This window comes from Lissotriton helveticus, chromosome 1_1 (assembly GCF_964261635.1).
Source record: "Lissotriton helveticus chromosome 1_1, aLisHel1.1, whole genome shotgun sequence".
NCBI lineage: Eukaryota > Metazoa > Chordata > Amphibia > Caudata > Salamandridae > Lissotriton > Lissotriton helveticus.
The window spans coordinates 229,465,121-229,477,320 of NC_136057.1; the positions used below are offsets into that span (position 1 = coordinate 229,465,121).

Genomic DNA, 12,200 nt, shown 5'->3' on the forward strand with positions numbered 1-12,200 from the left:
CCCATGATGCACTGGGCCAGGGACAGACTAATTTGCATACAGCCAGGTTCTGAAACTGGGATGGTGCAATGAGCTAAAAAACGGTGTTGGATCTAGCCCTGATCTCTTGCCTGGGTGAGAGTACTCTGCTTAATTCAGAGACTTTGTCCATCACCACCCATTGTTGTAAATAATTTTGTCCACCCTAAGCGTGGAAGGTTATACTCAGATGTGAGTCCCTTGCTCATTGCACCATCAGGATTCAAGCAAGCCGGGCCGAAGACAGCTGAAATGCCAGAAACCGGTCCCCGGAAGCTTGTTTCCTTCCCAGTGTAAGAATTGGCTTTTGTAGTCTGGTCTGCCCTGTTCCCATGATGCACTGGTCCAGGGACAGACTAATTTGCATACAGCCAGGTTCTGAAACTGGGATGGTGCAATGAGCTAAAAAACGGTGTTGGATCTAGCCCTGATCTCTTGACTGGGTGAGAGTACTCTGCTTAATTCAGAGACTCTGTCCATCACCACCCCTTGTTGTAAATAATTGTGGATTTCTGAAGGCGCATAAAAATGAGGTAAAATCTTACATTTAATTATAATGCCACGTTAACCTATTATTCAGTGAATTTCTGTGTGTTTTTATATATTCAAAGTTGAGCAGGTGCCCAACCCTTTCAGGCAAACCTGTGACTACCACCCCATCAGCATACCTTGTCTCTATCCAAGCCCTGTGCCAAAAACCCCCACGGCTACCCAACATCCCCACAGGTGGTTTGTCACCAATGCTGCTTTGCAGTGAATGCACAGATGCCAGATGAAACATGTCACCAATACTTTTGTCATAGCAAAAACAACAATTGCCAGCACTCAAGAACAATTGCATTGTCAGACGGATTTTAAATGTCTTTTTATGTGGTATCACTCACACATGACACATTTTGACTTGACAAGAACCTTGCTCAACATTCACCCATTTATAATGTGCATATACCCAAACGGAAACCCCATTTCATGTTGTGATCACAATATAAATGGAAGAAATAGAAAATTCTTCTTCTGAAAGAATAATTCCTCCTTTTTACAACACATAATTGTGGTGCAGTTAAATTAGTTCCTGTTTGAGGAATGTATATCAGCATTTTGTTTTAAGAAATCAGAATTGCTCTCTATATTTAAATTGGATATTTTATATAAAAGGGAAAAATATTCTATTAAACAATTTGCTTGCCCACAACATGCCCACCAAATGGCCAATATTTCCACAGCAGTTATATTTTTTCTGAAACAGGTTTTTGTCCCATAGATAGTTTGCAACGTTAAGTTTTCAGCTGGCACGTTCTGACAATATCATCCCAAATCAACTCAATATTATAGTACACTATGCAGAGTGTAGTCTGCTATTTATTACTATGGTTGAGCGTATGGGAGGGGACATGAATCAAGAAAGGCGAAGAACCAACGTCAATTAACAGCATATCACACATGCCCATCTGCATTCATGGTTTAGGCCACCCATTTTGTCATGCATATCTGTTTTAACAAAATATATAAACCAAAGTCAGGCTCTAATTAGGTATGTTTGTGCCATACGGTAAATCACAATGAAGAAGCCTCCTGATCCTCATTGTTTCCCTGTATGAAGTAATTGTTACATGCAATTTGTTCATCAGTAAACTGTCATTCTTAGGTCAATTTAACTCTACTGTGAATATATATAATATTTTGACCTTTGCACAGAATTTATACATATCTGAATGTGTGTCTATTAGTCTATTTGTTCTAAATATTGAGCCTCAATTATTTTCAAGACCTGGAGGTATCTATTACTGAAAGAACATGACTTGGTTTAGTTTCTTCTTCACTGCTTCTTTCATATCCTGATTCCTTAGGCTGTAGATCAGTGGATTTAGCACAGGGATAATAACTGTTGAGAGCACTGCTACCACCTTGTCTTGCGCATGTGAAGGGCTGGTGCTGGGTCGAAGTTCCATGAAGAGAATTGTTCCATAATAAAGAACGACACAGATGAAGTGGGAGGTACAGGTTGAGAAGGCCCTGCGTCTTCCTGCTGAAGTACGGATTCTCAAGACAGCAACAAGTATATAGGCATATGAGATGAGGACGATGAGGAGGGATATCAGCATCACAACGGCGGCAAACACAATAAGCAACTGTTCATTGATGGTAAAGTTGGTACAGGAGAGTTTAAAAATCACAGGATAATCACACATGAAATGGTCAATGATATCAGGGCCACAAAATGATAACCTCCAAATGCCACCTGTGTGAATCAGAGAGTGCAGAAATCCACTAACGTATGATACAGTTACCAAATGGATAGTGAGGCTCTTCGTCATTGTAAGGGTATAAAGCAATGGGTTACAAATAGCTACATATCGGTCATATGCCATCATGGCTAACAGAAAAAACTCAGTGCTGCCAAAGCCTGCATAGAAATAGACCTGAGTTAAGCAGCCAAAAAATGAGATGACCTTCCTTTCCACAAGCATGTCAACAAGCATCTTGGGGGAAGAGGTAGATGAGAAACCTAAATCCAAAGCAGCCAGGGAGCCAAGAAAGAAGTACATGGGCGTATGAAGATGGGGATCCATGCGAATGACCATCAGTATGCACCCATTGCCCAGCAGGGTTGAGGCATATATTACGATAAAGATTATGAAAAGAAGGACTTGGAGGTCTGTGTCTGTGGTGAGCCCCCTAAGTATGAATTCAGTCACAATGCTTTTATTTTCGGCCTTCATGGCTGTTGGTACCCCTGTCTGAGGACATGAAAGAAGAAAGATCACTTAAGATAATCTGTAATGCGTAATGATATTGAAACATACTATGTCAATCTTTCATCTCCGGAGATACTGCTTTAATGGCTCATGAAGAATTGTTGCTACAGCATTAATTGATGAGCAACTTTTTAGCTGGAATCACTTTACACCTCCTTAGATATGCAATGCATCTTCATTATAATGTAACCATAACAATGTGTGATTTCAGGTGATATGAAAGATCAATTTTTTTGACTGCGAGTAAGAGCCACTTATTCCCTGCAGTGATTGTATCCTTTCACAGTTATTCTATTCTTTCCTTCTGAGATTTCCTAGAAAAAGACAAATCTCCCGTCCACCTTTTGTATGCCTACTTATTTCATCTAAACATTGGTCCAGCCATTATTTGATAATAACGTTGTTTTTTATATATATAACTCAGATGAATATATGTTGTTTTCAATGTTATAGTTATGGGGCATATTATCATGACAGGCGATGAAATTATCGCCATTTTAGCGGCAGTTTGGCGATAATAGGCTTGATAATATGGAATTCCAATTGAGGCTCATGTTAAATGTGAAGGACATCTTACATGTGCTTCGATTGGAATTCCAAAGAGCATATTATCGAGCCCATTATCGCCGTTTTAGCTGCAGTTTTCTGCCGCTAAGACGGCTATAATTTCATCGCCTGTCTTGATAATATGCCCCTTGGAGTGCAAACTAATAAAGGTGCCAAAAGTAACCTCTCCACTAAACTGAAGGTCTTCCTACCTGATTAAGATCAATCAATTACTGGAATTTTTACTACGCTCGGCTGCTTCAGAGGAAATGTCCCTGGACTCCAAGGCAGAGACTGATTATGGGACAGGACTGTCAAATCTAGTTTTGATCAGGAAGCCAGATTTATATTTCATTCATGAAGTGGCACTTGGATTCGGCCATGGGGAAGTTGATAGGTAGGGTGTTCCAGAGATCTGCCATCAAAACAGCAAATGATCGACCCATTTGCCAGGCTCTGTAAAACCTGGGGATACACATACGTCAGAGGTGGTTCAATCTCAGCGATCTCTTTTGTTGCTACTGACCAAGTCGTATTCTCAGGTAGCGAGGGCCCTTGTCTGTGAGTGCTCTGAATGCCAAGGTCAGGGCCTTACAACAGGAAGTCAGTGAAACTGCCTCAAATGCAGCAAAATATGATGATGGAGCGGGACCTGCTGGATTGGCTTAGCTGCAGCATTATGGATAATCAGGAGCCTGTGCGTCAAATAAGCGATAGACCCATAGAAAGACTATTCGCGTAATCCAGGTGGGATAGACTACTTTGTCTCTAAACTGACATACTCCTTCAAGAGCCTTGCAAAGTAAGTTCAGTTGGAGGCTAGGCAATTCAGAATGTGCAGTCGAATGGACAGTTGTTACTGTCTTTCAATCCCTGATAAAACCTGGTATAAATGGGAAGTGAAAACTGCAAAATGACCACCAAATCATGGGATGAAGCTCAGATGGTATCGGGATCATGAGTTTTTGTATTTTTACAAATGCAAAAAACTGTAGATTTACAAACATTTTGTGCTGGGCAAGCATCACAAAAGTATTTCTACCCAGCACAAAATGTTTTTTATCATTTATTTGCCAATGAAAAACTTGTTTTGTGCTGGAAAGTACCTTAAAAGTAATACAAAGCATTGCAATGCACTGCTTTACATTACTTAGCAGTAAGAGGGCATTACATGGGCGTTCCTATGCAACTGCCCATGCCTTTTGATTCAAAACCCTATCTAAAAACAATAGTGACAGGAGTTACCACCAAATATTAATGGCATTTAAAAGGAGCTGTTAAAAGGATTTTTAATTTCTCCTTTCTTTTCCAACTAAACAACACATTTAAAAATATAAAAGATAAAAAAGTAAAAAAAGTCCAAGAAATTAAAGTTTGATAATATTATTATACAAATAAATGTACAGCAATGTACATAAACTTTCTCAAAACAATTAAGTAAATAAGAAACAAATGTAAAAATCTAAGTGACAAAGTGAAAAAACTAATGTCATATTAATAAAATCAGCTAATGTAAACATATATTTTCTCATAACAAAATATATTAACTTAAATTCCCAAAATTATCACACATAGAGCAAATTGGTCAGAAAACTTTTTACAAGCTTATTTTAAAAATCAACCAATCCTATACCCCTTTAACCGAACATCCCACTCCTATAACTTTAGAAAACTTAAATAAATTACTTTAGTTACTGCTTAGAAAATGATTTCTAAAGTTTGCTAATTAAATAACCTAAAATAGAAACTAATGGCCGTATTATGATGTTGGGGGGACTCTCATCTGCTTGACACCATTGCGGAATCGGGACTGACCGACCTCTGGTCGGCAGTTCAGAACGCAGCATTAGAATGAGACTGCAAATGCTGCAGTCGCATACTCCCATTTTTCTATGGGAGCTTGTGCTGCAGCCGTAAACCAGCCATAGCACAAGCTCCCATAGAGAAATGGGAGAATCTGTTCATCCCTGCACGGCGTGGCAAGCACCTCTATGTGCCTGCCACCCGGTGAAGGGATTAACAGGGATGGTACACCTTGAATGAATATATCAAGTTTTAGAGCGGCATCAAGGCGCTAGAGGCAGTACAATATGCAGGTAGACGCGCAAACACTGAAACCAGCCCCCCAGGGAACAACTAGGTCTTTAAAGACTTTCAGAAGCGAGTATATGATCTTTGACCCGATATTCATCAGGGAGAGAGTTCCATAAGTTGGCTGCAGCAGTTACAGGGCATTGCAATAATCCAATCTGGACAGTATTAGTGCAACTACAACTTGTTTGCGAGCTGCAAAAGAAAGGAATCCTGAGATTTTCCTAGTGAGCCTAATTAGCCCAAAGCAGGTAGCCACTGTCCTGGAGACCTGCAGGTTCAAAGAAAGGGGGTTGTTGACCACCACTTCCAGGTTTTTACCTTGAGAGACGGGAGTAGGACATGTACTCAGGGAGTCAGGCCACCACTCCCCTGACCAAGTGTCCATCTTATCACCAAAGATCAGAACCTCTGTCTTATCGCCGTTCATTTTAGATAATTTTGTACCATCCATGACTAGACTGCTTGCATACAATTTTTAAAGTTTCTAGCAGAGTCTCTGACATTGTGAGTGATGGACACCATTATTTGACTGTCGTCCGCATAAGACAACACCTCCAACCCAAACGATTTCACCACCCTTGCAAGCGGGCCACATAGATGTTTAATAGCCTACGGCTCAAGGAAGAGCGCGGAGGCACTCTGCAAACAAGGGAGGCAGAATCAGAGCAGAAGCTTCCCAATTTTACTGTTTGAAATCGGTCCCTAGGAAAGGAGGCGAGAAGATCCAAGGCCGAGTCCCCAATACCTATCTCCCTGAGACGTTCCACAAGTCTCAAGGGGGACAGGGTATCAAACACTGCGGTAAGATCAAGTAAAACTAGTAAGGTGGTATGTCCTGCATCCACCTGTGACCTGATGCTATAAAAAAACCACAGTAACAGCAATTTCGATGCTGTGGCAGCTTCTAAGCCCATGCTGAGAGCCATCCAAAATTTGGTGGTCCCTCAAATAGGCACTTAAATGAATGTTCAGGTAGGATTCCGAAAACTTAGCTGGAACCGGCAGGAGAGAAATAGGACAAAAGTTTTTAAGTTCCGTCGGACAAAGAGGGCTTTTTTAACAGTGGCCTAATCACTGCCGCCTTCCACGCCAGGGGATATTGTCCCTCAGAAATCGCTAAATTAAGGACTGTGGTAATGTGCGGAATAATTGCAGATTTGGCATTTTAAGAACCTTTAGGGGCAGGGATCCGTAGGTGATCCTGACTTAACTCCTTCTAAAACGTGCTCTACAGTTTCGGGAGGTAGCTTAGGAAAGGCAAGTAAGCTGGGAGGCACCACCTTATTGAAGCTATCCATCAGGTGGATGTCAGGTAGGGTGATCAATGTCTTGTTTCGATTTAAAGTATCCAATTGAAAATATATGTTGGTTATCTTAGAGCAAAAGAAGAGTCTATCACAGAGCTCCTGTGACGGCACCACTGAGTCATTAACTGTGGGCGAGACAAGAGAATTCACGATGTTAAAAAGCTCCTTAGATGTTTTGAGCGACACTACGATTTCTAGATAGTACCTTCCTTTTTCCTCCATGATGGCTGTTTTATATGCTTTCAATCATTGTTTATGCACTTCTCTACCCGAGGGTGCAAGATCTCTACGCCACAGTCTCCCCTTTCTTCCTCACTCCTGTCTCATCTTTCGCAGTCTATCCGAGAACCAAGGTGCGGAAGGCCTTTTTTTAGCCAAATAGTGACATTTCTTAGGAGCAAGAGTGTCCATGACTGCTAATAGCTTTTGTGAAAGCTTGTCTGCAGCTGAATTAGTGCTTAGGTATTCCGGAAGCTGGAAATCTATAAAAAGGTTGGCAACGTCCTCATTGCTGATCTGATTAAAATTTTGTTTATCAGCCACTTTAACATTTTCTGGATGGATGTTCCCAGCTGCTGATAACCTTAATTTAAATGGAATCGCAAAGTGTTCTGACCAGGCTAGTGGGAGGGGCTCTCCCACCCTAATCCGATGGTCATTGAAAAAGTTCCCACCTAGGGTGTGGCCTGCTACTTGTGAGGGAAATTTAACAAGTTGCGAAAAGCCACAGCCGTTCATGCATTCCAAAAGGGTTTGTGTATCAAGACTAGCATTGTTCTCTAAATGAAAGTTAAAATCCACAAGAAGAGTAAAATTGGCTCTTTCTAGGAAGAGCTCCAACCAGTTGCACCAGTCCTAGCTAAAGGGTGCCCTAGGGCCCCGCTGTCTGTAACATAGGACACCGGAGAAACTTTCTGTTGGGGTCATATTTATAGAAAAATATAATGCCTGGAAATTGTCGGACAGAGAGGTGAGTGGTTCAAAGCATCAAGTGAGATTATACCTGAACCGAATGCCTAGACCCCCTCCCCGTCATCCTACTCTGTCCAGTCTGGTGAGGCAATATCCTAGAGGGATAGCCTCCAAAGGTCAGGGCCAGAATAATCGCTGGCCCAGGTTTCAGTTATAAAAATCCATTCAGGTTTATATTGTAAGACAACAGTATTTTGATCAGGGACCTGGCATTGATAAGAAAACCCTGAAGTAACTTCCCAGTTTCCAAGGGGGTAACTATGTTTTTGATAATGCAAGGAAACTTTACCCCACCCCCTATGATGCCAAGAACGCACCACATACATGAATATGGTTTTAGGATAAAAAACATGCTTGCAAGGCTGTGAACTAGCCAAACGCAATTTCAAAAGTTCCTCCTCTGAATACCTTGTCCTAAGAGTGGATCGCTGCGGAGAACTTACAGCATCTCTGGGAGAACTAACAGCATTCTTGACGCCTGGTGCAGACTTGGCTCGGACGGGTGCAGATGGGATTGCATTTGGTGCGCTGGTGGCGCGCCCACTGCGCGCTTCCGCTGCACGTTGGACAGGACATGCTGTTTAAGTAGGGTTGGCTGACTAGAGCGCCAGCCGACAGAGGAGCAAAGGAACCGCCTACACCCTTCACTCAAATGGTATTGACTGCGGTGGACCGGGGTGCAAGGAGGGAGCAGGAAGCAAAGACGCAGTACAAATATATTTAAAATCCCTCAGACAATGTCTGATTTAAAAACAAGAATGCTCCTACAAGCTTAATTTAAATGCAACCAGGCAAACCTGCACATGTCAGCCGCGCGGTGGACAGGACAGCAGTTAAAGTAGGGTTGGCTCACTAGAGCGCTATCCCCCCTGTCTCTGCCCATCGCCAGCCGGTAGAGGATCGAAGGAACCGCCTACACCCTCCACTCAAACGGTATCGACCACAGTGGACCGGGGTGCAAGGTGGGAGCAGGAAGCACAGACAAGTAAAGGTAGAGCAATGTGCAAAGACGCAGTACAAATATATTTAAAAGCCCTCAGACAACATCTGATTTAAAACCAAGAATGCCCCTACAAGCTCAATTTAAATGCGACCAGGCAAACCTGCACACGTCAGCACCTCGGCACCCCCTAGGGGCCCTCAATGTCACTTTCCAATAGACTTTCCATGTGGGAAAGCCCAACATTGAAAGCCTGTTGGAAACCGACATCGTAATCCCATTGGCGGAAGCGCAGTCCACAAGGATTATGGCGCATGCCTCCTTGAGCGCATTACAATCCAGCCAGAATGACCATCTGGTTTCACTTTCGACCACCTGCATTGTAATGCAGTGGTCGAAAGTGAAACCCAAAATCAGGCTTGAAAAGCCACTGAACTGTGTTCGGAGGGTTTCCCGGTCTCATTGTAATGAGGCCCTAAGTGTTATTACTATATTAAATACACAACACTAATTAAATACCAGAGAAATCCATATTAAATAGAACATTAAAACAATATTATATACAATGATGATTTTGAAAATTATATTTTTCACAACAATATTAAAAACTCCACTTAATATTTTTACTTTTTATGTTTCTGGTCACTTTTTGGCATCACAATATTCTTGACACAATATTTTATTTTCACAAAATTCTGTATTTGGTATTTCATCAATACGAACAAAATATATATACATATATGATATTAAGTAGTGGAAAATAATATTTAATATTTGATAATAATTCAATATTTTGAACAAACTCTAAACCTGGACATGACTGCAAAATTACACACTTTATATTTTTTGCACACATTTCCCACATCTTACGGTAAATATTTGGCTGGGTAAAATGTGCACATTATATGATGTAAAATCACAGGTGTGCTATAAGCTTTCCCCATGTCAGTGGCATTCTTCACTAGCCTGGCAAGCACCTTCAGGGGCTCTTTAATATTTGGCGCTTGCGTTTGCTGGATGGTTACTCCCTCACAAAAGTGTTCAACTTGTAATAAGGGCATATCTGCAAAAGCACTCCAAACAGGCCCTATATCCCCAAAGGTTTTGGCTTCACCTTAAAAAGATTCTATGCAGTAACATCTTGCTCTCTTTCAAAAAACATGAACTGCCTTTATTTACTGTTTAACATGGAGTTGTTTTTTGTGAGGCTCATTTCACTAAACAACAGGTGTTGACAGAGGGTTACGGTGGTTCTTTTATGCTGCTCAAATGATATACCTCTGCAGTCAAAATTGCCACTTCCTTGTATCTAGGTTTGATTGAAAAAACCTAGATACACCTAGATTGCACTGAGGTATCCAAATGCCTAGTGTTGATTCTAAATTGTACAGTCATCCTATTGACCAACTTTACAATGGTCTATAATGGCCAAAATGTCAGCAGGCTCATTATTACCATATTCACACAACAGATGCACTGACTTTACATGTTTGGTGATGCACTGCATGTAATATTAAAGGTATCAATGGGATTGTGTCACTTGATTAGTTACATAAGTCAAGCAATTTCACCCAGGAGTGTGGAATTTTAATTAAAAAAAATCTCAAACCCCATTTCGAAGGAATTGTCTTGATGAATGCTTGCACCAAAATTACTATGTTCATTATAATATTATGGCATGGCTCACAGCAGCAACAATCGAAGAATATGAAGCCTCAATAGCATTCTAATAAGGTATAAAGCCCTCCCACATGCAATCTTCTCCCATCTTTAAATATTGACCCTAAACTGGTCGGACTGGCCAGTAAGGAGGGAAAACCTACCTCCCAGGAATTACTCTTTGGTGATGACTTCATAAGGGATATGGACAAATACATGAGAACATTCAGTTCAATACAAAAATCCTACAAGGACAGGAAGAAGATCCACCAAGATAAGGTTTTTAGCAGGGCCGGGGGAACACAGGGTCAAGCTTCATCAAGACCCTACTTTGACTATGGCACATGGTTCAAGCATTCAAATTTTGACACCCATTTGAACTTCCACCCCCCATTTGACCTTCCACCCCCAGAAACAGATTTTATGGGAGAGGCTTCAGTGGTGATCGAAAACGGAGAGGATTTTTAACATGTAATGGCTATGAAAGACCTTTTGGATACCCTTTATAGGAAAGTAGGATCTGCTTTTCATGGATTGGTGTCACTACAACGCGGTTTTTTACAACGCATTCCGTTACATCGGAATTTTTACAACGCAGGATCCATTACATCGGATGCCATTACAACGCATGGCATTACATAGCAGATGCTATTACAACGCATGGCATTACATCGTAAGTATAGGTAAGTATACCTTTTTTAAAAAAATTTAATTAAGTTAATTTAATTAATTTAATTTAATTAATTTAATTAAAATACATTTTAAAATAGTAATTAATTTAATTTACTAGATTTAAATCTATTTATTTAATTTAATTTTAATAAAAATTGTAATTAATTTTAATTAATTAATATAATGAAATTAATTTAATTTAAATATTTTTAAAATTGTAATTAAATTAAATTAATTAAAATAATTTATTTAATTTAATTAATTTAATTAAAAAATGTAATTAATATAATATAATTAATTTAATTTAATAAATATATTTTAATTAATTTATAAATGGTAAATATAATTTAATTAGCCCTAAGCACAAACCCAACCCTGAACCCTAAAACACCCCTGTACCCCAAAACCCAAACCCAACCCTAAAATCTAAAAATACCCCTGTACCCCAAAACCCAAACCCTGCCCTGAAACCTAAAAACACCCCTGTACCCCAAAACCCAAACCCTGCCCTGAAACCTAAAAACACCCCTGTACCCCAAAACCCAAACCCTGCCCTGAAACCTAAAAACACCCCTGTACCCCAAAACCCAAACCCTGCCCTGAAACCTAAAAACACCCCTGTACCCCAAAACCCAAACCCTGCCCTGAAACCTAAAAACACCCCTGTACCCCAAAACCCAAACCCTGCCCTAAAACCTAAAAACACCCCTTTACCCCAAAACCCAAACCCTTTAATTATAATTAATATTAATTAAATGTATTAAATAAAAATTAAATACTTACCTATACTTACGATGTAATGCCATGCGTTGTAATAGCATCTGCTATGTAATGCCATGCGTTGTAATGGCATCCGATGTAATGGATCCTGCGTTGTAAAAGTTCCGTTGTAATAGACTCCCGTTGTAAAAGTTGCGATGTAACGGTGCATCACCGCTTTTCATGATTACCACCATTTTTTGCTAAACGTAATACTTTTTTGACTAGTCTGACTGGGATCCTGCTAATCAGGACCCCAGTCTATCTGCTTTCTCCTTAAACTGTTATGCCATGCACTTAAGTACTCTCCAGATTGGATGCTGGGGTGACCTTGTCAGTCCCTTTTATATGGTACACATGCACACAGGGCATAGGTACCCCAGGCGCCTCCCATGGGCTGAAACATGTATTATGCCACACGTGAGAGACCATGCAAAATGGAACTACAGGCCTGCCATTGCAGCCTGTGTAAGTTGG

The 12,200-nt window shown here is 40.6% G+C and overlaps 1 protein-coding gene across 1 annotated transcript; it reads right to left on the reverse strand.

The window, feature by feature from the left end:
* Nucleotides 1-1,799: 1,799 nt before the first annotated feature.
* On the reverse strand, nt 1,800-2,738 carry LOC144761125 (olfactory receptor 5J3-like). The gene has a single exon (XM_078646587.1). The coding sequence runs from the start codon at nt 2,736-2,738 to the stop codon at nt 1,800-1,802; it is 939 nt and encodes a 312-aa protein (XP_078502713.1).
* Between the last annotated feature and the right edge of the window lie 9,462 nt (nt 2,739-12,200).